Source organism: Cuculus canorus, chromosome 1 (genome assembly GCF_017976375.1).
Source record: "Cuculus canorus isolate bCucCan1 chromosome 1, bCucCan1.pri, whole genome shotgun sequence".
NCBI classification, from domain to species: domain Eukaryota; kingdom Metazoa; phylum Chordata; class Aves; order Cuculiformes; family Cuculidae; genus Cuculus; species Cuculus canorus.
This window is the reverse complement of record NC_071401.1, coordinates 183,745,659-183,772,154: the sequence shown is the minus strand read 5'-3', so window position 1 is coordinate 183,772,154 and position 26,496 is coordinate 183,745,659. Positions and strand designations below refer to the sequence as shown.

The 26,496-nt window shown below is 39.0% G+C and overlaps 1 protein-coding gene across 3 annotated transcripts in view; it reads right to left on the bottom strand.

The window, feature by feature from the left end:
* The window catches only part of CPED1 (cadherin like and PC-esterase domain containing 1), a 145,994-nt gene that overhangs the window by 105,185 nt on the left and 14,313 nt on the right, over positions 1-26,496 (bottom strand). For all 3 annotated transcript variants that reach the window (XR_008449232.1, XM_054063250.1, XM_009563579.2), the window contains 2 exons: positions 5,894-6,000; positions 4,100-4,175 (listed from right to left, as the gene is read on the bottom strand). Coding sequence is in view for 2 of the 3 variants with exons in the window: in XM_054063250.1 (XP_053919225.1) it covers positions 4,100-4,175; positions 5,894-6,000 (183 nt within the window). In the remaining variant the exon portion in view is untranslated. The remainder of the gene's footprint in view (positions 1-4,099; positions 4,176-5,893; positions 6,001-26,496) is intronic.

Below are 26,496 nucleotides of genomic sequence, written 5' to 3'. Positions count from 1 at the left end.
AGTCATTCTCTAACATCAGTGAGTTTCTAGGTTTGGGTTCCTTGCAGGAAGATTTCATTCACAGATGCCTGCAACAGCTGCAGCTTCTGCTGATCTGAGCAATAAATGCCAGGAGCCTCCCTTGGTCATTTGATGGCCATGCCAGAACCTCTTCATTGCCCAAGTCCTATATAGTGAGCAGTCATCAGGTACCTGATTAAAAACTGAGACAAAAGCTCTGCAAAAGCAGGAGTGAAGCCACACTGAGCAGCAAGCACTTACCAGTGTCCTCGATGTTGAATTTTAAGATCCGTTACCATTCTTACACCTCATCACAAACCCTTTGCCATGTGTTCCCATTCTCCAGCAACTGCTTTCATCTCTGTCCTTCTCTTACTCAACGCAATTTATCCATACACATCACATATCTCTTTGCTGAGTTTTTTCCTCTAAATTATTCCTCCAGTCTGACTTTCCTAACATTTTTCTCTTCCCAGTTTCAATCCCATCTCCTAAAAGGAGTCAACACTGATACGTGTATATCTTTCCCCTTATATAGACAGAACCAATCTGAATTTTCAGAGTGACAAGAAGATTTTCCATGAAAGAGACAAAGCCATTGAACAAGCACTGACCTGATATTTTCTACAACTCATTTTCTTTCCCATAGTGTTACAACAGAGATATGAGAAGGGACACACTCTTTCAAGTACAACACCTAGCAGCTTAAGGCTTGAAAAACAACAGAATAATATTTTTTTAAAATAACCTTTACCTTCATACCCACTGCTTATCAATATCAACATTATCATACCCACAGTAAATCCAATAATCCCATCCTCTCAGCCTTGCTGCCCGATATTGCCTTCCGCAACTTAGTGTGTCTTTAATTAGATTACATAATTCTTGAAGCAGCAACTTTGTGTTTTCACTTTTACAGGAAATTGCTTGGCTCCTTGCAGGGTTAACTAGATGACATACACAGTAATAACAAACCAACTGACCCTCTTCAACGGGAATTGCAGAGAAGCTCTATTGGCTCAAACATGCAAGAATGAAAATACATAACTGATTTGAAAGGAAACCAACTCTTCTGTGGAGGAAATACTGATGAAAACACTTCTTCGCCTGGATAATATTAAAATTGAAGATAAAATAAATCCTGATAATTGGCAACTTTGCTGTTGTTAAGAAAGACCTGTCAGAGAACACAAGCAAAAGAAAGAAGTGGAAAGAGCTGGCTTTATCAGATGAATGGAAGAGGAGAGGATCTAAAATCTTGCTGTACATAGAAGTTTGATTTAACTTACTCCTTTTTGTCCTCTAAACTCGAAATCAAATAATTTAGCCTTCTGATTCTAACTCCATCTTCTGCGGGTTGATTTTATTGATAGTTAATTAGATGTCACATATCAGCGATCCTGAATGGGATCCATCTCTGGATCAAAACACTTGCACTTTGAGGTCTGGTCTATATACAGAGAACCCCCTGTGTGCCAGAGTCTGTTCCCATTTTGATCAGTGGACATCATTTCAGTCTGTACAGTCTATACAGTCAGGGCTTGCTCACTTGAAACTATACTTCTGTTGATTTGGGGAGTTTATATAAGAAGTGTTACTTTTATCAGGAAAAATTTCACTGAAAGTGTTATCAGATACTGTAACAGGCTGCCCAGGAAAATGGTTGAGTCATTATTCCCAGGGGTATTCAAAAGATGGGTACATTTAGTGCTCAGGGAGATGGTTTAGTAGTGGACAGGTAGGATTGGACTCGATGATCTCAAACGTCTTTTCCAACCAAGGGATTCTATGATTCTTTGAGGCTAAAATATAGGCTCTGTGACAAATCTGCCCATCCTACTGGGAGTCCTGGATTACCCAGGGTATCTCAAGTGGCATGAGACCCCTGTGTTGAAACAGCTAACTCAACCCCCAAGGGTTGGACCTTTCTCTAACTGACAGTCCTTCAGCAATCTGCTGAAGTAAACCCTCATTACTGGGTGAGCAGGAATGTCAGACCCCAGCGGCTGGGTGCACATACTACATGGAATTCAGGGGGATTTTGGCATCAGTCAGAAGGTCTTTTCTCTTTGCCAGGAAAGCACTAATAACATAGGTATAGAATAACATGTTCACAAATGGCTCTTCCTTAAAGAGGAGAAAACACTGGACCACTTAGCAAACCACAAAATCTCTTGCAGCGCAATTTATGGATACCAGTGAAAATCTGCATATTTAAGGGGAAAGCTCTATGTGTGGTGAATGCCTCTTGCATTTGTGGTTTTGTGGTAGAAAAATAATAAAACTGCTGCATTTGGCCTTTCTCCAAGTAGCAGGGCAAACCACTGTTTTCAAAGGCACTCTGTTACAACGTGAGTAGGAACTACCAGTTCCTGGAGTCCTTAAAATTTTTAGAAATGTACTGAAATGTGTCTGAAACTGGTAGCGTATCAGAATACTTTCTAATGCATTTTTCAGTGCAAGCGAACCAAGGCACCAGGCATCACTGAAGACACACTTAAAACTCAGCTAAAGGAGAATATGTGTGTATTACTTACCTGGTGTAATATGACTTCACGATAAAGGACTTTCATGGGACCTGGATAGATGTTCTTTATACTCCATGTTCCTTATACTGCATGTTCCTTATGATCAGTTCTGATAATTTACAGTATCAGGAAAATGGAAACTTGCAATTTAAACTGACCCTGAACAAACAGTTCTTTAAGGAAAACACTTCACACAGGTTTTAAAAACTGACCAATCTTTAAATGAAACAGTAAAGATATAAAAAGGGGAAATATGGTATGCTTAGGTTAGCAACCACCTAACCTCAACTTTAGTAAAGCATCCAAGTGTCATATATTTAACCTAAGCTACTTATCTAGACTCCATTTGCAGTCAGGACCTGTGGAGGGTAATTCAACACACCTATTTCAAACGTAGTTAGGATAAAATGAAGCTGTGTTTGAAGGTGTCCCCCTCTCTCCACTGTATTAAGGGGAAGACTGGAATACTGGTGCAGAAAATTCCTTACTTCCAAATGGTTAAATGAGATGTCATGAATCCTTTTGTTATGTGCTAAATATTGTATATATACAAAAGGTGAAAGGGAAGAGAGAGGAGAGGAGAGGAGAGGAGAGGAGAGGAGAGGAGAGGAGAGGAGAGGAGAGGAGAGGAGAGGAGAGGAGAGGAGAGGAGAGGAGAGGAGAGGAGAGGAGAGGAGAGGAGAGGAGAGGAGAGGAGAGGAGAGGAGAGGAGAGGAGAGGAGAGGAGAGGAGAGGAGAGGAGAGGAGAGGAGAGGAGAGGAGAGGAGAGGAGAGGAGAGGAGAGGAAAATCAGACATCAATCTTGTATATTTCTCTTCAAACAAGGCTACAGACTAATGGGATAAATGTGGGGTTGGTTGTTACTAGATTACACAAAAAAATGGACAAGATTTCTTATAAGTAATTTACATACAGTGAAGATGATAGATCACAAAACCAAAATAGCATTGATGCTGGACATTTAGTGGTATAACTGATATTAGTATGGGTCCTTCTGTAGTTTAAATAGACCTAATATGGTGCACAACAGTTTTTTCCAGTTTCTATTCAAGGCTGAATTTTACCCATAGTAAACCGGAATTCTCTGGCAACTGGCCCATAACCTTTAAACTTTTCTGGTTGATGATCTTAATACACAAAGGCTTTTTATCAGTAAACTATGTTTGGATGGGAACCAAACTCCAGCTCCTACTCCTTCTCCATGCCACAACATTTTTGTAACGCTGAACAAACATATTACACTGAACCCAGGGCTTTGAAGTGTAAACACCAATACACTGTATTAACACAAAACAGTCCAACAATAAGACATTTACAGCCAAATTATTTCTGTAGTGTGCAATGGCTAAACAATGCAATATCTTTAGCTGAAAAGATACTTCATAACAGTAATTTCTATTAAAGTGGTGTCTGAAATGGATTATCATTCTTGTTTCATTTTTTTTTCCACCTATGCATTCATGACTATAAATAAAAAAGAATTGTAAGCCTGATAGTCTCAATTCAGCGACTCCTCTGGTAACTATTAGATGACCATTACCACATATGCAGATTTGAAGAAATTAGATTACCTGGAAAGGCTTTAGTTAGCTGGCATAATCCCTCTCTTCTGCAAAGGAAATGCTGGATTTCTGGAATTAGGTTTACCTGCATGTAAAAAGAGAAGCTTTAATGATGTCATTCAGAAAAGTTCCCTTTTTCCTGAAGCTTTTAATGGGTTTGTGTTTAATTTATCAGACACCTCAAGCACAAAACTCCTGTTGGTGTCAAAATGAATTACATCTTTACTATCCCTGCAGGATGGGATAATGAAGTTAAAGTGTGAGCTCTTCCTCCACGGCCATCACAAAACAAAATTTTAGACTTACAGCTCTCCTCCTATTTGCTGAGTTTTCACCCCTTTCCTGTCCCTCTTTTCAGTTTCTGTAGCTTCTTTGTTCTGTCACTTATCAATCACTGTCTCTCACAGCATGGAAATAGCCTATGCCTCTTGAATTGCTGTGCTTGAGAATAGTTGTAAATTAATGTAGCTAAACCACATCCAGGCTCTGCAACAAAGAACTGTGTTGCACTGTGGTAGGGGCATGCCAGCAGCAAGCAATATTAGTCCAATATTTAAAGTTATCCAGAGATACAGGCCATCTGGTTTAAGTCCCTGCTGTGCTGCAGACTTCCTGAGGGAACTTGGACAATTCCTTTGATCACCTTATGTCTCAGTTACGCATGTGTGAAACTTCTGGACATTGCAGAGTATTGTAAGAATTATTACGTTGCACAGCATTAGAGGCTTAGAAATGATAATATGGGTAGAATGAGCAAAAAGCAATTTGCTGAATCCTGGAGTGTTTTATGATCTGAGACCTGAATCCAAAGCATGTATATTTCTAGTAAAATGGAACTGCTATAAAAATTTTTCTGGATACACTTCAATAAGGCATCCAGTCCCTGGGAACTCCAGGGTACATGCTCCTAGCCCTGACTTCTGTGGACAAATAATGGTTTATTTCATCCTCGTGAACTAAATACCTGAACTAAATACCTTTTAAAAGCAGCTTTATTTCTCCCAGTCCCTCAGGTCAGATCTTATGGGTTTGGATCTTGCCATTGTTATCTGTGACACTGTACTCGAAATGCAAGCCAAGCTTTATCCATAGCTTGGTCACATTTTTTCAAACACTGACCTCTAATGTTTTGGACTGAGAGTAAGGAGATTGCAGTACCAGAGCAAGGAACTCCCATGAAGGCTCTGGAGGGGGACACTGGTCCAGCTCGCACATTATCAATTATAGGAGCACTGTTGCTGTTTGGAGAGGTGCCTAAAGTGTGTTTACAAAGGAGTAATTGAATTAGATGAAACTCAATAGTGTTGTAAGATGTGGAGCCTAAATTAGTCCAGCTTTATCTTCTGCCTATGTTATTTTTCTGAAACATTATATACATTTGTTTCTCTTCATTTCTAAATTCTCTTTTCCAATGGGATAAACTGCTTAACTTTCCCTTGATATCTGCAGATGCTTTCGCTGCCTGATGTGCTGGTTGAGGGTGGCCAGTAATGCAAAGTTCAAGCTAAAGAAGGGAAAAGGAAAACTTGGTAATTTTCAGTATTTACAGTGGAATACTTACAATCAAAATAATATACTATGTTCAAATGAGAAATTGGTTTTGATCATGCAAGTGATACAAAGAAGACTGAAATATTGGTGTCTGACACGTATTTCTCAGTAGATAGGAAAATGGGAAAGACTTTTTTATTGCTGTTAAACCATGCTGTTTCAGTATAAAATGAGCATTGGATAGCTGTTTCTTTTGGTTCTTTGAATGAATGTCTTCTTATTCACACAAAAGACAAAATGATAATCTCATACCTTTTGAAACAACTGTAGATGATGCAAGTCATCTATTTGAATGCAGCCAGTACCATCATTTTTTCTGGAAGATAAGCAGATCAAAAGATCCCAAGGGCCTATACCATCTATCAGGAAAGGAAAAAAAAATGTATTAAGAAAGAAAATATCACGCAAGTCCTATTTGAACAAAAAATACTTCAAGCCAGATCCTGAGGAACAGCAAAGCATTGGAGCACTAAGTACCTGAAAAACTACAGGTGGCAGAAGGGAAAAAGACATATTAACTAGTAGAGTTCAAACTTTACTCAGGTGTTTCACAGTTATACCTGTTTTAGCTGTCTACTGATGTTCAGTTCCCTGGTGCCTGATCTGTGTATCACTCAGATATGAAAAAAATTCAATAACATGGTGCTGCTTTAAATTGGTTCTTTTACTCTGAACTTCTCACTTTCAATCCATATCCATATTTGCAGTCTGATCTTCAATTAGAAATAAAGAACTTCCAAACAGAAAGGGCAGCCAGAGCAGCTCTATAGCATCCAAAGCAGGGCAAAGTTCTCTGCAGGGCAGCTATTTCAGTAGCTGTGATACCTTCCTAATTTTCTTAGATTATCCCCTAAATTTGGTCCCACTGACAGCCTACAGATATATTTATTTTGGATTATTTCCCTCTGCCAAATGTAATTTTTTCCTATCCCAATAATAATCACAAATGCAAAGCAGGGTGAAGATTTGGTTAAGGAGATGTAAGACTTAATTCACATTAAGTACTGTAATGAACTGATTGTGCATAATGGTTGCAGGAGTACAAAAGTAACTATTATGTTCTTTATGTTTATAAGTAGTGTGATGAAGATGAAGAGATGAATTTTGAGTTACACTCCATCCGTTACTGTGAAGAATCCTTCAATTTTGCATTACAAGAACCACTATTGTGGGGGAGGGTAAAACTAAGGCACATGAAATTTAAGCATGAGGTATTCACTACATGCTCCTTTGAGGAAGGAAGGAAGGAAGGAAGGAAGGAAGGAAGGAAGGAAGGAAGGAAGGAAGGAAGGAAGGAAGGAAGGAAGGAAGGAAGGAAGGAAGGAAGGAAGGAAGAAAGAGAGAGAAAGAAAGAAAGAAAGAAAGAAAGAAAGAAAGAAAGAAAGAAAGAAAGAAAGAAAGAAAGAAAGAAAGAAAGAAAAAGAAAAAGAAACTGCAGGTTCAGAAAAATCACATAGATACGAAATAAACAAAACATTAAAGAAACATACAAGCAAATACTTCACTCTAGTGTAAAAGATTGACAGTGTTAACAACCTACTTGATGATCTCACCAGCTATGTAATTATCAGATAAGCAAGAAGTTATGCCTTTGACTAGTAAACACCTTTGAATAAATCATTATAATTACATATAAAGCACAATGCCTAGCTGTGTGCAAATGGAAAGGGAGCTGGAGGGAACTCCATTTCTCAGAAGCAGTTCATTTCCTTTCCTTGTTTATTGTTCCACATCCTGGCCAGGAATAAATTTGATCCGTGACTCCAAAGGATATGCTGCACTATGTATCACTTGCCTTTAGGACCCAACTGAGTGATCAATAAGAATGCATTGAAGAGAAGAAAAGGAAGAAGAGCCCTCAGATGTAGCATGTTCCTGAGCCAGGCCCAGGAAGCAGAACAGTCAACTGCTAGGAACAATTTTTCAGGAGGGGTTGAATGCCTGCCATTATTTGTGCTTTCTATTTCAAGTAATTAGACACCTTGCCAGTTATTTCAGTACAGAACAATCAGAACTAAAACATGTCTATTTATAGAAAACAGGAGACTTCCTATGAAAAAAACAGCGTACACATACTGCTGTCTCTCACATTTGGGCTGACAGAGCAGTCTGACTTCTGCTTAAAGGTGTCAATGCATTGCCAATCAACTACACACGAAAAAATGTTCTTGGAAAACAAAACCAAAAAAGGTGTGTGTTACAATGGTTATTTAGTTTTTGAACAGACTCCTCAGTGAAAAGATACAGTCTAGAAATTGCTTCCGTCATTCCTCTCACAGCTTAACTTTTTGTGGAAAATGAAGATCTATGATCATGAGATCATGAATCTGTCTCCCTTCTGCAAATATAATAATTACAAAACTGTATCTCAGATAAAAAGTGCTAGTGTTATTAATATTCCAATAATATCACATGGCCTAGGCAAAGGATCCCAAGCTGTCAGGCACTGTATTTTAGCATAGAACATCCCTTTTACATAATTTATATCTAAGGTGACTCAAGATACAACATGTGAGCTAAAACAATCTACAATAAAAGAGAAAGGGAGAACAAGAATGCCAGTAATAACACAAGTCATCTGCATGGAAAAACTCATGCTTCAAATGTTTTTAGAGTTGTTTAATGAAGAAACATTAATAATGTCCATATTATTACATCTTCAATATGTAGGTTTTGTTGGTTTCCTGTAGACTTCACATCAGAAATGTCTTCAACAAAACATTTGAGTGGAAAGTTAAAATGGATACTTAATGTCTGAACAATTTAACTACTTGCAATATGCGTGAAGGTTTTTCCACATAAAGGGCTTTGTCTAAAGTTACTGAAATACCGTTTGCCTTATTCAGCAAACCAGTGGAGCTCAGCATTGAGAAGCAGTAGACCAATTAACAGTATGAAGTCCCAGCTCCTGGAGATGGTCTCTATTGCCTTGTATTATTTTGCATTTCCAGTGGACAAGCAGAAGACAGTAAGTTCTTAAGATAAGAGTATGTAACTGTCTGTTCATCCCCTCTCTGAGCGTCTTTTCAAACCAAATTTTTTTAGTTCAGCTTGTTAATTAAGGCCTTGCCTACACAAGGACTATTCATTTGCACAGTTACATCTTATTATGCTAGCAGTGCATAATGTGGATACCTATTATGCTGGCAGCATGATGGTTTTATTCATCTATCATTTTCCCCCCTCCTTCCGTCCAGTCTTTGTAGCCCCATCTTGCAGTCTCATCTTAAGAAGTGTATATCTTATGTTTACCTGAGAATATCAACCTGAGATGATAATTCAAGAACTAGTAGTATAGCACACTTTGATTCCAATCTGCTGTGACTACCTTTAACTACTCTCATTCTGGCTGAGTCAAAGTATATCCTACAAAATTTAGAATGCAATAAGTTTCAACCGAAAATTAATATAACGTGCAAATTATATCAATTTTCACTGTTTTCATTGGCTTTGAGTCTGATTTGTTACTTGGAATAATTAAAATGGTTAATGTGGAAAAATAATCTAAAAGATAATCTAGAGAGAAAAATGAACATTTTTATCAACAGCGAAAGTAGCTATGCAGACACCAATAAAAACATTTAATATTTTCTCTAAAAATATTCTGCAAAGTGTTATTGTGTTTTGATGCTATAGATCAAAACAAACAGAAAGAAACTGAGAACTGTAGAATCTAGTAGGGTTTTAAACTTGCTACATACACATTTTATAGACAAACTTCAAGAATTTCTAGAAGTTATTTCTAAAATTAGGTAATTTTATTCCTGCCTTTGAAATTATCATGTTGTCCCCAGAACCTATGGCATTAGAGGCTGGATTTTGCAGGAAAATTGTTAAATGCATGTAGCTCGATGCAGTTTTCAGTGTCATATATGTATACACAGAAATGTATTCTTTGATTTAACCAAATGAGCAAGTTACATCTCAGTACCGAAGCTTGAAATTTCATTTTTTTTCTGTGTTAAGGTCCTAATTCTGAATTTTGAAATGAAAGAACTTTGAAAATCAAATACTATTTTCATCTTTTATTCTCATCTTCCTGCACTTCATTAATTCTGGTAAATGAGAAGGCTGGTAAGCTTTATTTTTAATTTAACTTTCTAGTCAATTTGCAGTTTTGCAATCGCTTGCACAATCACCATAAAAGCTATCAATTTACAAGCATTAGGGTATATGATAACAAGAAACAGCCAACAGCTATTTGCCAAGAACACATCATATAGAACACATCATATAAAACACATAATTTTGCCGGTTTTGGAAAACATGGTTTCATGGTTACAAGAAGGAGGTGGGTTTTAGAAGACGTACTGAGCATGAGTGGGATGGAGTTAATCCTCTTCCTAGCAGCCCACAATGTTGTCTTTCTGATTTGTGACCAAACCAGTGTTGATAACGTACCAACCTTTTAGCTATTGCTGAGCAGTGCTTGTAGTCTGACACAGTAACTGATTTAGTGAACAAAGGAAACAGTAGCAGTGAAACTGCTTGACTTCAGTAAGTCTTTAGACCCTGTTTTTACATAACCTATCAGGTGAGTGCACAGCTATTTGAAAAAATGAAGTCTGCGCTATCAAGGTGGATTTTATTTTTTTTAACATAACCTCAAAGCATATCCCACTGTACATTCAGTTCTGTTCAAATTTCTCATTAAAAAATTAAATTATGGAATAGCATGTGCATTTATAAATAGCAAAAATAGCCTCAAACAATTACTGAGTTGTTGGCAAAGACTTCTTGAGACTGAAAGAGCTGCCTTCCCCTCCTTTAAAATTGGAGTCTGGATTTATTCCATGTCACACAGAACTCTAAATAACAGTGACTGTTTTGTTATAGTCATAACCCCATAGACATTAAGAATGTCAATCAAACCTGTGTATCAGTGTTACATGCAAGGAACAGGGTAATGTTTCTGCAGTGGTTGGTGTTGGTCATAACTCATCTGTAATACTGTTTGCCAGTTTTGGAAAACACGGTTTCACAGTTGCAAGAAGGAGGTGGGTTTTAGAAGACCTTGTACTGAGTATGAGTGGGATGGAGTTAATCCTCTTCCTAGCAGCCCACAGTGCTCTACTTCTGATTTGTGACATTTGTGTTGATAATGCACTAATTTGTAGCTATTGCTGGGCAGTGCTTGTAGTCAGTGTCTTCTCTGTGTCTCACTCTGACCTCTGCCAAGCAGTTAGGGTGGGCAAGAGACTGGGAGGGAACACAGCCAGGACAACTGACCCCAACTGGCCAAAGGGATATTCCATACCACATGACACCATCTGCAGAGATAAAAGTGCAGTGTAGTCTTTCCAAACCTTCCATCGCTTGGAGGCTGGCTGGGTATCAATCTGCCAATTAGGGGTGCCAAGTGATTTCCTTTGTATCACTTGGGCATTTTCCCCACCCTTTTTCCCCTACACACTTTGAAAATATTTTTATCTCAACCTATGAATTTTTCTTGCCTTTTGTTTTCCAAATACCTCTCCCCCATCCTACTGCACCCGTGGTGAGTGAGCAGCTGGTGGGACCTTAGTCGCTGGCTGGGGTCAGCCTACCACATATTTGAACTACAGGGAAGAGCAAAAGAAATAATTTTTTAATACATTTTCTCTAAAATAAGGTTAAGGTGATAGGAAATGTCTTCCCCATGTGTGCTGTTTTTTGTTGGGAAAGAGTTAGTTTTCTTCATAGTAGCTTGTATGGTGCTATGTTTTGGATTTGTGACCAAAATGGTATTGATAACACAGGGAGGTTTTAGCTCTTGCTAAATAGTGCTTACACATCATCAAGGGTTTTTTCTGTTTCTCATGCTACTTTGCCAACGAGGAGGTTAGGGGTGGGCAAGATGTTGGGACACTTTTACCCTTCCAGTTCTCTTCCCCATTGCACTGGGGAAGAGCGTGTGACTGGCCGTGTGGTGCTGAGCTGTTGCCTGGAGTTAAACTATAACAACTACATCACAGAACAAAATTTTACCCATCCAGAATCAGTTGTCCTCTTTAATCACTGGAGACAGTATACAAAGCAAACATTTTAATTTGCAGCAAAGGTTATATAAAGAAAGTTTCTAACCACGAGGATGAAGTACTGGAAGGCACTACTTTAGGAGGCTACAGAATCCATGTCAAGGGAGATCCTGGGATTTGTGTATGATATTTTTTAAGAGAAATTCCCCTCAGCTCTACATGAAATATATTTCCAGACATCTCTGAGTTGCATGCATATGAAAAGAATGTTTTCAGGGAAACATATTTTTTAGGTACTGATGGATTAAACCATATTCAAATATATTTTTGGCATGTTAAAAAAAATATTATGATGAACATAAGTCTTAGCTTCATATATCCTGACTCCTCATAGCCTATAGGGGGGAAAAAGTCAAATTCTGCTCCTGTAGGATTTAGAGTGAGCACAGATTGAACTAAATTTGGTGAGAGGCACATATTTCAGAAGTAGTTGCTTACTCACAAATCCATATTTAAACAAGACAGAGGGCTATGTCTTACAAAGTAGGCTTCAGCCCTGCAATACAGTCAATTACAGAAGGCAGCAGTTTGCTAGTCAAGAGTTTAGTGTACAAGAACTACCAGAGTCTGAAAGACATAACTACCGCCTCACTGCCTGGCTCTGAATTCTAGGCTGGATTTCGTTCCTCCCAGCACCTCAGAGGACAGCAGCATCAGGCAGGCTGTGTGACAAGGTTTGGGGAGGTGGGAATTCTACACCTCTGAAGATCTGAGCTGCACTGATAATGCTCCAGGGAAAAATATCCTTTGAAGACTATTTCTGGTTATGGCAGCTCGGCTGTCTCACTTGTGGGAAGATCAGAATGCCACTTGTTGGACTGAATGCTTTCTCTTTGTTAACGATCCAACCTTTTATAAGTTTTTGATATTGCTGTTTCACTTATAGGGCTTTCTCTAAAGGAGTGTCTCATACCTAAGTGTACAGGAATTTTCCCCTTAAAGAAGTTATTAGAAATATTTTAATTTTTCTTTTGGTGTGGCCCTTGATAGTCATGAGCTACCACTAATTTGAGCTCACTAGGATAGCAATGAAGAATTTATCACTCTGCTGAGTGACAATGTGTAGGAAAAGATGTCAAGGTTTCTGATATTTTCTGAACTATTCTGGAAAGCAGCTGTTCACCTGTCGTTTTGTTGTTTCACCCATTGTACTTCATGCTGCTTGTTGAGACTCTGCTATAACATACACTTCAGTCCAGTAACCACCTGCTTAGCTAGACAAATTAGACTGAAATCTTCTGGCACATTAATTGCAGTGTAGTATTATAAGTGTCAAAAAAACCTCCACTCTATGTATGAGGCTGAGATTGTTGAACACAGTCAATTCATTCACAAAATACTTTATACAGTTGCTGCATGACTGCCAGGGAAAAGCTGCAGGAATCCTGAGGACAGTCACTAATGACCTCCCTTGAGAATGATCGGGGTTTTATTTTGGCTCAGCTACCCCCTAAATATAAGAGAAGTGCCAAGGAAAGCATTCTTTGTGGAAGAGAGGCTGGTGTGAACCAAGTAGAACCAGCCCACATCTTAGGACAGATCATCTGTCCCTGAACAGCTAAGCACAAAAATTGCCCTATGCTCAAGAATTAATGCACAGTCACATCTGAGTTCTGCATCTAGGAAGTGAAATAGACATTTGAAGTCCTATCACAGTGCATCAGCCATAAAAAACAGGTAAAGCTTGACTGCTCTGTATCTCTTCTGCAAACACTGTGGAGAGACGTTACCTCTAACTACAAATAGGGAGGCATAATGCTTCCACTCTTCTCTAAAAAAGAGAGCTATTTCGTTACTGTTGCCTTATAGCAGGAAAGGCCAGGCTTCAAGCCTGCTTTTCTTGTCAATCCAGAATTTTCTTGTCAAAGCAGAATTTTAAAAGTACAAAAATAAATGAGTGTACGAAGTCAAGAACGACCAGTTTCTCCCAGAACTCTTCTCAGATTTGGCAAGGCATTTTCCTTTTTCCATGTGGTCTTAGACTCTAAAACTGCCTTGAAGCTGTCTACCAAGTCAAACAGTTACCATCTTCCTTGTTGGAATAATTGATAATACAAGGCAGATTATTTTCTCTAAAAATAAGCAAAAGAAATCTAATGTAGGCATAAATACATCCCTAGATGCTCCTAAATGTTGGAATTATTACTTTATACATATTTAATACGCCAGGTAGGCTATAACAGTCAGAGCTGCTAGGTATGTTTCTCACTTGCACAAGAAAGCATTGTGGGACTAAGACCTAACCTTGGGTGGAAGTACTTGGTACCTTGTTAAAGCACATAGCTGTCACAGATCCACCAAAGCTCATATAGTCTATCTGTGTGGGTGCTTCCTCGCCTGCTCCAAAGGTGGAGAAGGAAACTGTCTGACAAAAAAAGAGCCATATTGAAGGATATTGGAAACAGGCTAACAACAGTCTGGGAAGAAGAACTAGGTGAAAACTGAAAAGAGAGGATGTGCAGATGGAGCAAAGGGGGATCACGCAGCTAAGACATATAGAGATCAGACTAGCGTGAAGAAGCTCTTGGGGATGGCAGCTCTGTAGTTAAGGAAGTTATTGTCCATATGCTCCATTTGTCACAGGCACTGGAAAACTGGCAATGACATCCCTGTACTGGTAGCAGAGTTTGGGGCTGAGCATGAAAGGTGGAAGTGCGCCATGTACAGATCATAAAAACCAAATCAAAATATTATGAGATTTTCACATATGCATCCCACCGAGGAAGGAAGGCAGCACTGTTTCTTGCAATGAAAAAGAGGGCACTCAGCCTCGGCAAAGGGGGAAGAATAGCTCCATCCTACTCTCTACCAGGGAGAAAGATCTGCCTGACACAACTGCCTTTGGAGAACACTTCCTGCTACGGATCCAAGTTATTCTAGCTGATATCCCTTGGTACTGTATCCAGGAAAGAACTTCATATCCCTGTTCAGTGTACCCTGAGGCAAAGTCATGTGAAAAAGTGGTATGCAGTTATAAGTGGAAGGATGTCTCATGAGCAAGTGAGTCAAATCGAAGTTGAACAGATAGCATTTCACAGCTTTTGGATACCTAACTGTGAGCTGCTTGTGTGCATATATGATCCCTCTTGTCTGATACCCACAAGGTTCTTCAAGATGTCTCACTGTTTAAAATAGTTATTTTATTTAAACTTTGGATTACATAAAGAAAAGTAGCAGTTTAAAAAAGTGAGGTAGATACCACTGTCACAGAGCAGAGTGGCAAAAGAAGGGAAACAAATACATTTGTCAATGAAGAACACGTTGGGGACAGGAAAACCTCCTCTTAGCTGATACAGGGTTGTAAGATGAAAATCTGTCAGAGCCAGATGGTGATGTAAAATCACCAGAACTCAAAAATTCTATTGCCGAAACTTTCAGTAAAAATCCAGTTGTTTTTGTGAGGGTGGAGAGGTGGGTGTGCACAGGATGGGGAAGGAAGCTCAGTTAGTCCTGAAGCTCTATTATTTTACTGGGGGAAACTCAGAGGAACATGGGTTACAGTTTTCAGACCCATATCTTTGTTGCTGAATAAGCAGAATTTAGGAGTGCTGATTGCTGGTTCTGTGATAAAAGGTCACCTACAGACATGCCTAACAGTGCCCGGAGGAACCGCAGCAGGTGAAGGATCCCAAATAACACCCTTCTCCAGCTGCTCCCAGGGACACTGCAGGAGAAAGATTGGCACTCACATGCACGTGTACACACAAATAAAGAAGAACAGACACACAACACTGAGTGAGGGAACCTCAGTAACTCTGTCAGAGAGACACAAACCCCTGCTCTGGTCGTCTCCAGCTGCCCCAGGGAAGACTCAGTCCCAGTACCATCATGAAGAGTGAATGGGAGTCCCAAAGCGCGTTGTGGATCTGCAGGGAAGGGAGAAGTGTATTGCCTAAGGTTTTGGGATCTGTTACTACATGCAAGATAAGAACATTCCCCAATCGCTTATTACAGGCTCTTTAATGCAGGAACCAAAGGTGGCGAAAAGGAGGCATCAAGGTAGTTTGGAGAGGAGCAAGCCTGTAAACATGTTGTCTGTCATGTGTGTGTGCATGTCTGTCGCCCTAAGTGAGACCAGGGCTCGGAGGTCCATGTGTCTATGGCAACAGCAGCTGGAGAGGGTGTGCCAGTGTGTGTGTGAGTGCTGGAGAGCAGATGGGGCAGTAGGTGCTGTTACATTTGTATAAGCAATGAGTGTGTTCATTTGTGCAGCTGAACATGGGCGGGTTTGTGTGGGGTGTATGGGTAAGTGCACGTGCCAGCTGGGAGAACATGTTCAGCCTCTCTGCTGGCTGAACCCAGGAGCTTGTGCCAGCCTCACCTCTGTTGGGCTGCTGGAACTGGCAGCCCCTAACTTGGATGAGTGTGTTCACAGGAGCTACAACAAAAGTGAGAGGTACAGAGGGGTATTCTCCACAAGACTACGACCAAGGCTGCTGGTCCTGATACTCTTACAAGGAACAGTCCAGGTGTTTGGAGAGGCACATGCAACAAATGAAAGGAAGCAGAGGCTGGAAAAAAGGATTCAATGGGCAATTCATTGGGAAAGCAGTGCCTAGTGAGGAGTTTTGCCCAAGGAAACCAAACTTTCCATGCTGCCCTTCACCCCAAACTTTCTACCACTCCAACTCTTTTCAATAGGACTGAAAACATGAGGAACCTGAGCTGAGAAGCCCTCTGAATGATGGCACTAATAAGAATTCATCACTGGCTTTAGAGTGCAGAACCTGTGCTAGAGCTGAGAAAACTGCCTCTTCCCTTCTGTGAATATAGAGGGGCCTCAGGATAAACAGCTAAGGAGTAGGTGGGTTTATTTGTCTTAATGTCCTATCTCATTCTGATTACAACGAATTAGGATTACAATTACAGTGTTAAAAGTATGGTATTTGATCACTTTTGCAAAGATTCATATTTTAGAGTCCAAATGGCATCCTGTGACAACACTGATTAATGTGTCAGATTCATTAATACCCAAGTGGCAGAAAAAAAATCAGACTACTAAAAAGAGAAGTTTGAGAATAGAGGCAATGGATAAACTAAACAGTGTCAGGACACAGGCTCAACCACTGGCTTGCGATCATCCGCTGTGTTTGTTTTCTTCTCCCTGGGTGGCCAGGCAATGCCCCAGGAGACAGCTAAAGCCAGTGACAGTTCCTAAAACTCACTGAAAAACAGGCCACCCTCAGTCAGGAGAAAAGACTTTAGATGCATGAATACGAGCTATACTGCATCAATTCTCCTCCGGACTAGGGAACTGATGCATTTTATTTATGATTTAGACAAAACCACAGAAGACAGTACTGAAATAATTCAGTCATGGCTAACATAAGGGAGATTTCCAACTGTACTCTACAGATACTGTTTTCTCTGCAGAACCCTACACTGCCTTTCAACTCTACTCACCTGTCATGCCAAGGGGTAGTGTAAGTTGGTGATACAGACATCATCATAACTACGACGCAGAGCATCCATGGAACATGGACTCCATAGTAGACATTGAAATTATCTCTCCAAACATTTTAAAGAAACATAGGGCAGAACTCTCACTTTTGAAGGTCAGCAGAACCCCACACACTGTTAGATCTGCAAAAAATGTGTATGGTGATGTCTGGGATGTAAATCAGATGTGTCATCATGCTGGGTAGAGAAGAAAATAACCTGCTGTTTTCTCCTAACTCACAAATCATCCTGTCATAAAGAGGGCAACCTAACTGGTCTACGGTTACCTTCTGTGTTAGTCTTTTCTTGGATACTTTTTGCTTTCTATTTTTAGAGCTTTCTCCAATGAACCTTTAACATTTTTTTCTAAATCTTTCACTTCATTCCAAGAGAAAATGGAGTTAACATGTACCAAACTCTACATATTTAAGGACCTTTTCTTCAGCCTACACTTCACAGAAAACTACCTCAATCACTTTTCATTGAGGACTGACTTCTAGAAAGTTAGCCTCACTGTGGTTGTGAAAACTGGAGTGAGGGCTTTTCTTCTTTATTTTTTTTTGAGACAGATTTGATGAATCCAGATGGAAAAAACATATCTTTATATGCCTAGTTCCCATTTACACAGACAAACATTTCTTGATCATGTCCAGAATCAGTAAGTCTTGTTCTTATCATTAAATGTTTAACAAAGTACTCCAAATATTGCTAGGTTTTTATTTTGTCTCTTGTAAGAAAAAAAGATAAATAATGAATTGTAGCAAACAGTGGTTTTCTTCCAAGTAAAGAAAAAAAATGTTTTTGTCTTATTTTACCATTTCACACTAAAAGCTCCTTTTCAAAAAAACTGATCAATAGAGCTGTATTCTGTCAGATCTAAACTAACTGCGGTTCTGCCAGATTCATCTTGCATTTACACAACGCAGAAAAAAATCTCAGTATAGTCTGTGTAAAATATACACTTTTAGTAGTTGCTATAAATTAAAAATGAAACTCCTTTTTATAGCTAAATATTTATTTTGGAAAGCATTCCCACAAATGTCAGAAACAAAGTCATTACAATTATGAGCCTGTTATAGAAACAGTTTATGCCTTGAATCATTTGTTTCAAACTTTCCAAAATGCATACCACTCAGCTCTTCTGTCCTTCCCTCTATCAAAGTCTGACTATAATTTACTTATGTGAGGTACGCCTGAGGGAATATATTCAGACTACATATATTTTTAATCTTGCTAAAAGTTAAGGTTGCTCATCTTCATTTCAAATCCTCTTCCTTTGTTATTGTTTAATCCAAATCCATTCTGTCCTCCTGTTCTTAAAAGTGGACATTGCTTTGTAAGCAAACATGCTTGTCAAAATTGACAGAAATTAATTACACTTGTTTTTTCTTTTCCTAATGAAAGAGGTGGTGCCACTTTCAGCATTAGTATTCTGTACAAAGTATTCTTTCTCAGAAATCTGAAAGCTCTCATGAGCAGCTCGAAACTGATGGATAGTTAGTTTTGATATCCGAGTACATGACAGAACCTTCCATTCTCTTCAGCGTCTGCAAATTAGGATTACCTCCAAATGCACAATTTCAGCAGCCAAATAAAAAAATATTCAATACTACATTGAAAAATGAACTTTGAGGTTTTATAATGAACATCAGAAGGGTAGAATAATTGCTCCCCTCGTTGAAGGAAAGGTTCCAGTTTGATGTAAAATAAGCCAGTGTAACAACAATATGGTGCGTGAAATTTTCAGAAACATGTGCCAACCTGTGGGTGGCTGCTGCGCTTTTGAGGTCTGGGGCATTTTTGGGATGCAGCATTCAAAAGAGCTGTCAGCTGAAGGTGGATGCAGCTGGATAAAGCTGGAATGTGAACATAGGAAAGAGTGGACTGGCTGCAAATTACACCGAAGGCTCACACAGCGTACTAGGTTTTTGCAATCTGAATCAATAAAAGTCATGGTAATTAAAGTAAAAAAAACCCAAAACAACAAAACCAAAAAAAACCCCAACAAAAACAAGTTTGATTTCAGTGGTATATAATGCCTTTACCTAAAATGGGAGCATAGCGATGAAAGACATCACACTTCTCACAGCTGACCAGGGCTCTGAGCCAGCAAATGCATCAGAACAGATATACAGCTTCCAGTAGCCAAAACACCAGGCAATACTAATGCAACAATCCCCTAGACAGAGTGCTCTGGTGGAACTGCTGCAGGCTTCTGGCTAGGCTTACCATCATTCTCCCAGCACCAGTATTAGAAGACAATCATCTGACATTTAGGAACAGACGTATATATTTATAAACCAGAGTTTCTGCTTGAACCCTGTCAGAGCCAGGATTCATACTTCTCTAAACAATTATCTGCTTTTATCTTCTTGCCCCATTGGCTAAATCTACAAAATATTTCCTCAAACTCTTTTACAGGATCTGCACGTTATTAGAATATTATAAAGCTTGTATAATTATGCCCTAATCTCCTGTGGTTATTTAATTTCAGTGGACTCGCACATTGTTGCTTTCCTTTGGCCATCATGTGCATCTGCCTGGACACTGGTGTTTTTCAGATTCTATTAGCATGACACAATTTATTCCAGCAAAGGTTTAATTTTAGCTCACTATGTAATCACTGTGTAATATTTTAATTATTATAAGTTCTAAGTCAGCCCAATAAATACCACTCTGGTATTCCACTGGTCTGTATGTTCTGTTTATATGACTAAAAAGAACATTGGAAGAAAGGTATGTTATGTCCGGTAACTTTATGACTAAATGCTGTATTTTGTTTTTAACTTGACAAAGTGCAACATCCTTATGCTTTTGTTATGATCAAATAAAGTATTTCCTTTTCTCAAGGGAAAGAGTGCATTTAAAACAGAGATTTTAGTACAGTTTTGGGGAGGGCTTATTTTAGTGATACAAAGAATGAGTTTACATGCTCTTCTGCAAGAAAACTTGAATATGTTCTGCTAATAATTAGGAAGGACAATACACAGTGTTCAGAAAAACATAGGATACATTTAGGTTTTCTAACAAGAAACCACAACATCACATTAGAGAATGGTCTTTATTTGGGTTCATCAGAAACTGATCTGTCTTGTACTGAAACCACTGATGTTTGTGGCATGAGATTACACATCCACTTTTGACTAGTTGGCAAACAGGCAGACTTAATTGCTGAAAGCAGAATTAAAAAGTGCCTGAAACAGCATATGTTTCCGGTGTGCATTTTACTCCTAAAATATATGAACTTCATTTTAAAGAAGCAGAACAAATTTAATGAACTTTAAGCACGCCTGTAACTCAGTATATTCTGAGGATCACATTTCTACCTATTTAGCTTGTTTGGGAAGTTCCTTATTTCACAACAAGCAAAAAGAAATGTATGTTGTACTTGTCAAAGCTTTTTTCACATGACATATATTTTGCATTAGGAAACCAACCAGTTCTCTATATTGTCAGCTATGTATTTGTACCAACAGTTAGCCAAAATGATTTTTGGAAGAGAAGTTATATCTGCTGGATTTGAAGTTATAGGAATATTTGCATGGTTATGCACAAAATACTGTTGTGGCTGACCTCACCATTATTATTTTGCACAATATTTTAAATTACTTACTTATGATAAAATCATCTTGTGCTTTTGCTGGCATGCTAGGATCTCCAGTCCTGCTTATTTAACCTTATCTCCACAGGGTTGTTTACACTTCCAGGACCTGATTTCAATTTACTTTAATTTTCTCAGAGACTTTTGTATTTATAAAAGCTGAGCATCTAGTGACCTCTCTATTCCTGACATTTCCTTTACTCTCCACTATGAAAAAGAACAAAAACCCCAGTGTCCCATTTCTGTTCCAAAAAAACTAAACTACTTCCTTCAGTGGGTTGGTCCTTGTAATTGAAAATGGCAACCAGATGTTTACAGAACACACTAGTAATTTTCCTTGAGGCTTGTACTCTTTATAATTGTTTGCTAAAGTTAGTTAGACTTAATGGAAACTCGTCTCAGGCTGTAACAAACAGCAAGCAGGGTACCCTAACTGTGCTCTGAAAAAAATTAAAAATAAAAAAATGAAAGAAAAATAAAGCTATAAAACTCCGCTACCTACTCTTGTTAATGTCTTTCAAACACTATAAAAAAACACTTGCTAAGGGAGGAGATTTATTTCTCTTAGTACTCATTTTTACATGCTGTCCCATGAATACCATCGCTATTTCAAAGTATGTTATTTGTTTTCTACCTTCTCAAACTTTAGCTGGCTACTCTAAGCACCACCGATTTTGTGCTCCCTTCTTCTTTCTCCCCTCCTGTCAAGAACATATTCTCATAGATTTGGTTTATTCAAGAATATATTGCATTTGAAGAAGATGCTGTGAGCTATACGTTGCTTGTTCCTCAGTTAAAACCTTTAGTCACCACAGCTGACTAATAGCTGAAATCTCTTCATCTGCTTTAGAAATCGCTATGGTTTCCCTATTGAGCTTCTTATCTGCCTCTTTTTCTCAAGGTTACTCATAAGCTTCAAGAATTCTGTGAGTACATTTTGTTATCCCACAAGATGACAAACTACACCAAATAAAATCCCTTTGCGTTATATTTCAAGACCTCTAAAATAAGGTGCTTCACAGTTCCAGGGAATCCATTTAATTATTTCACCAACGTTAACCCCCAAAATAGCTTTCTTAATATCTAATTTTGTTATTGTTGTTGTAGTACTTAATTTCCTATTTACCATGGTCATGAAGAACAGATTGTTAATTTTTCCTTGTTAGAAATATTTCTCATGTTTTATGCTAACAAGTACCTCTGTTCCCTCAGTCATACCAGCCTTCAGTCTCATTGAAGAAAGAGCATTGTCATGTCCTCCCGTCTCTGTCTCCTTCTAGAATTCTCACTGCTTCTGCTGATGTAGTGTTGGAAATTTAAAGGTGAATGTCTGACAGTCACTAGACATGCCCCCGGGGCCCTCAGAAACCCATGGCTGTAGTTTATTCTCTGGACTAATTAGGAACCCCCAGAAAACCAATACTGGCTGTACTTAGGAAGTAGCACTCCTTCAAGTCCCTACCTTGCTGCTGGCCACATGTCAGCAATTAAGCTGATTCTTTCACTGATTTGGCCTCTGGTCAAAAACATGACTACTGAGGAGTACTAGAGGTGATATGTTAAAGGAATAACATAAAAATGCACAGCAAGGAGCATGCGTTTCATCCTAACTCTGACAGTGATTTGTATGTTTTTTTATATTAGTTTCTCTGTCTCTAACTCTGATGTGGCAACATTTCTTTGACTCATAGTCCTACTGTGAATAGAAGTGAATAGACACAGACATTTTCTTCCCATTGAAAACGCTGATTTTCTTTAAAGAGCAATTTTTCCAAAGAATACACAACAAATCAAGATGAAAAAATGACTGACTGACATAGAAAATTGCTTTTGGGGAGAATCAAAGCAGAATTTTCTTTCATCTGTCCCCAACTGCTTCTTCAGCCATGCACCACCCAGTGAGAGACAGAAACCTGCAGCTAGCATCACTCCACGTCTGCTGAACACCAGTGCGTGCTCACACTTCCTGACTTTCCCTGAACAGCAACTTTCACAGCAAGTGACTGCTGAGCACAAGGAAGCAACATAGTGCTCTACAGAGAGCCAAAAAGGGAGGCAGCACAAGCCACATCTGCCATATCAATACAATTCTCCGATTAGCATTTTACATCAAAATTGGTTATGTCTGAATATAAACCCTCTTTAACAATGAGAGGTTGTTCACTTCTTACTATAATACCTAAGTAATGCCATGAGATACCACTTAAATGCCAGACTGACCTCTTGACCCTCGCACTTAAAGAGGAGGGCCAAGATTTGCTCGGATTTGCTCCCACGGGTCTGTTGTCTCACTCATCCCTTTGTGTTCTTGGAGCAGCTCCACCCAAGCACCACTCCCACACGCGCAAACAGCCAGATCGTCCTCGTAGTTAGTTGCTGCCATTAGGGATTAATTTCCATAGCCAAGCTTAAACACAGCACACTTTTAAAATGGCAGAAAACAGAACAGAATTTAATGCATATGGATAAAGTCAGCAAACAGTAAATAACTTCAGATCTAATAATCTTTGTAACATACTTAAATTTAGGAATATATAGTATATGACGTCCACTTAACAATCTCAGGTGAATGAATAGGACATGAAGCTAATATTGATTTCAGTGGAAATAAATATTAAGGTTTATTGACCCAAGAGGTAAATATTGACCAAAGCTAAAATGGGTTCAATACTTCTCTTATGGAATAATAAATCACAAAAAAAAACAAACCTCCAAATCTATTTGGTATGTACTGTAACAATCTTTCCAATGCCATGGCTAAAATTTCATCTTCAGTGTATGTCACTCAAATTGCAAACAGAAATCATAGTAAAGTTTAAATATTTAATTGTATTATTCTAAAAGTACAAAATGAAATGCTCATATAAAATCAATACTATGAAAGTGGTTTATGATTTTTTTTTTTTAAAGCAACCAATTGCAATTGCGACTTCCACCAAATTACTAAAATTAACATTCCAAGGAAGCAGGGAACATACCATGTTATACTACACACAGTTTGCCAGCAGACCTGAATAGATGTGCTTTATACCACGTCCAAACTGACATGCACATATTTTTCAGAGCCTGCAGTTTTCTGAGATTTGCGTAACTATTAGTAAAGTTGAATAATTGAGAAATTAAGGAAATACCCATGAAGGGAGGGTCAGCACCGACTAGTGAGTCAGGCACATTGAGCAAAGGACAGAAAAACTGATGGAACCAGAAAGGAAAATACAAGTAGTTTATTATCTTAGAAGATGTTATATGGGGGGAGCGTGGAATTCAGAAAAGTTTCAGGCAGCAGACAGTAAGTAGGGAATGTTACTTTTGGAGTTCAGAAATGTGTTTTAGTTGAATAAATTTCTAAAATAAAGCTTTCTTGTTAGAAAATATTGTGAAAATGTTGGCAGGGCATCACACAGAGCCATAGGGATCCACAGATCCTGTTAATCTTTGCTGTGGCCACAGAGGTGAGAGCTTCTCAGACTGGAAGGACAGGGAAGAAGACAGAAGGTTCTGGAAAACATTTGGCAAGTTCTTCTCCGGTGTTTGCCAGTCTGGGAGCACATAAAGGTGCTCTGAAGCTAGGCAGCTCATCCCACTCACCTCTGACAGAGCAGCACAGCTCTGTGGTAGGCCAAGGGAAGAAAAGCCTGCGGCTTGTGTGGCTCAGCCCAGAAAACCTCCCAGGAGAAAGCCTGGAGGTGTGCGGCTTTCTCTCTCCTTCTGATCTTTGTATTATTTCCTGTGAGGCTGTATGACACCTCTTTCAAAACCGCTCCAAGACTGCGGCAAAGGCAGGACATGTCCCAAAGGCCATGTCTCTGAGAGCAGATTCTCACATTTAAAAAAAAATACAGGGAAGGAAGGAAGGAAGGAAGGAAGGAAGGAAGGAAGGAAGGAAGGAAGGAAGGAAGGAAGGAAGGAAGGAAGGAAGGAAGGAAGGAAGGAAGGAAGGAAGGAAGGAAGGAAGGAAGGAATACCACCCCAAATCACACCTTCTGCCTAGCTAGCAAACAAAACAAGTGTACCATTTATGGATGTGCTGGTCAATACAACCTGATATCTTTCTCATCAGCTGTGATCTAACTTCATTCGAACTGCTTGCTTCACAATGGACTTACCACAGATGCTGCAGACACTGAGCACGCTTAAATGGATCTACCCCAACAGTGGGTCTACAACAACTCTCCACAGCTGACTCTCTGCAGTCAATTCTCTGTGGGGACAACTTTCTGCAGGCAGGCACAGCTTCTCACAGGGACAATTCTAAGCCCAAATCTGACCCTAAGCCTCATTTTAAGCCAAATCGTAACCCTAACTCTAATGCCTCCCAAGCACAGCTGCGCCCATGGAGAGTTATCCTGGTGGAGAGTTGTCCCTTCCCACCAGCAGCAGCTGTATGCACAAGGTGGCAATCCTAGCTCTCTGCAAAACCTGGCTATCCCATCATCTGCTACTAACACAGTATGGCCGCTCTATCTCCATCCTAGCAGCCGACAAAGAGATGTGTGAAACCTTACAGAAAAACTGGCTCATTTAGGGCTGTCACAAAAGGAAGGCTCAAATTGCTCAGAGCATAGCTATCATCAGTCCATGAGATTTTCCCTCCATGTGGGTTCAATTGCTGAGGAATGGTGAAAGCACAGATACTTATTGTTCAACCAAAGCTGCCTGAGAATTTACTGACAGAGCTATTTTCCAGTGAAAAATTAGGGGTTTGAAAAATGTATATTTTACTGCAGAAAGCACGTGTACAGATTTTTCATAGGAAACCCATAAACCACAGACCCTTTGCCTGAAAAAAATGTATCCTTTTCCTTTCTAGCCAACTATTTTCCAGTTACCAAAACTCAAAATGTTTTGCTTTGTCTGTAAGAAGTGAAAAATTTCCACTGAAGAAAACTATTCACCTGATGTTTCTCTCTGACAGCAGCGAACTCAACACAGTACTGCAGGTGTGAAGGATCTCTCTGGAAGATCAGTGTGCAAACCTGTCACATTTGTGTTTCAAACAGGAGCAGAACCAGTCCCAAAATTAATAGTGGGCCAGCACAAAAAAGTTAGGAATGTTTTGTTGTGAATTTTTTTCCATATAAGACTTTGGCTAGACTCCTGGCTTTCAGCCATTCTAAACAAAAAATCCTTTCAAATTTAAAGCGAACTTTGAAAGATACTTGAATAAGACAAACCACAAAAATAAAAGCAATGGATAGACCTGCTAAGTAATATCAAGTAGGAAGGAATGACTCTTTTTATAGATTTTTCACAACATTCATGTTCTGTGTTTCTCAGTCCATTATCTATATCTTTTTAATAGAGGCTTCAAGGAACATATTTTTTAATAATTTATAACACTGACATTAGGAAAATATTATGACAAAGCACAGCTCAAAATATCCTTCTCCAAAATAAGGAGCACTATCCCATCCAGAACAGTAAACTCCATCATCTACTGGCAAAGAAAAATAACTTTAAACGTAACTTGTTTAGTTCTAATAAAAGATCATTGCTTTGGTATGCAGACATGGTCTTTTACTTCTTGTTTTTAAAATACAACTTTAAAGCTAGGCACTTACATAACACAAGGAACAGTTAAAGGCAGATTTATGTTGCCATGAAAAGGAATTAGTAGAGTCGTACTAGTTACCTTAAATTGGCAAGCATTTGACTTTTTTTACATACTCCAACATCTGTTGGAAGCTGTAGGATGTTTCTGGAAAATACCTAAAACCTTATAAAATTTCTTTTAGTACTGGAAAAATACTACAGGAAGTGCTGGTTCTAGCTATTAAAACATAAATACCCACAGTTAA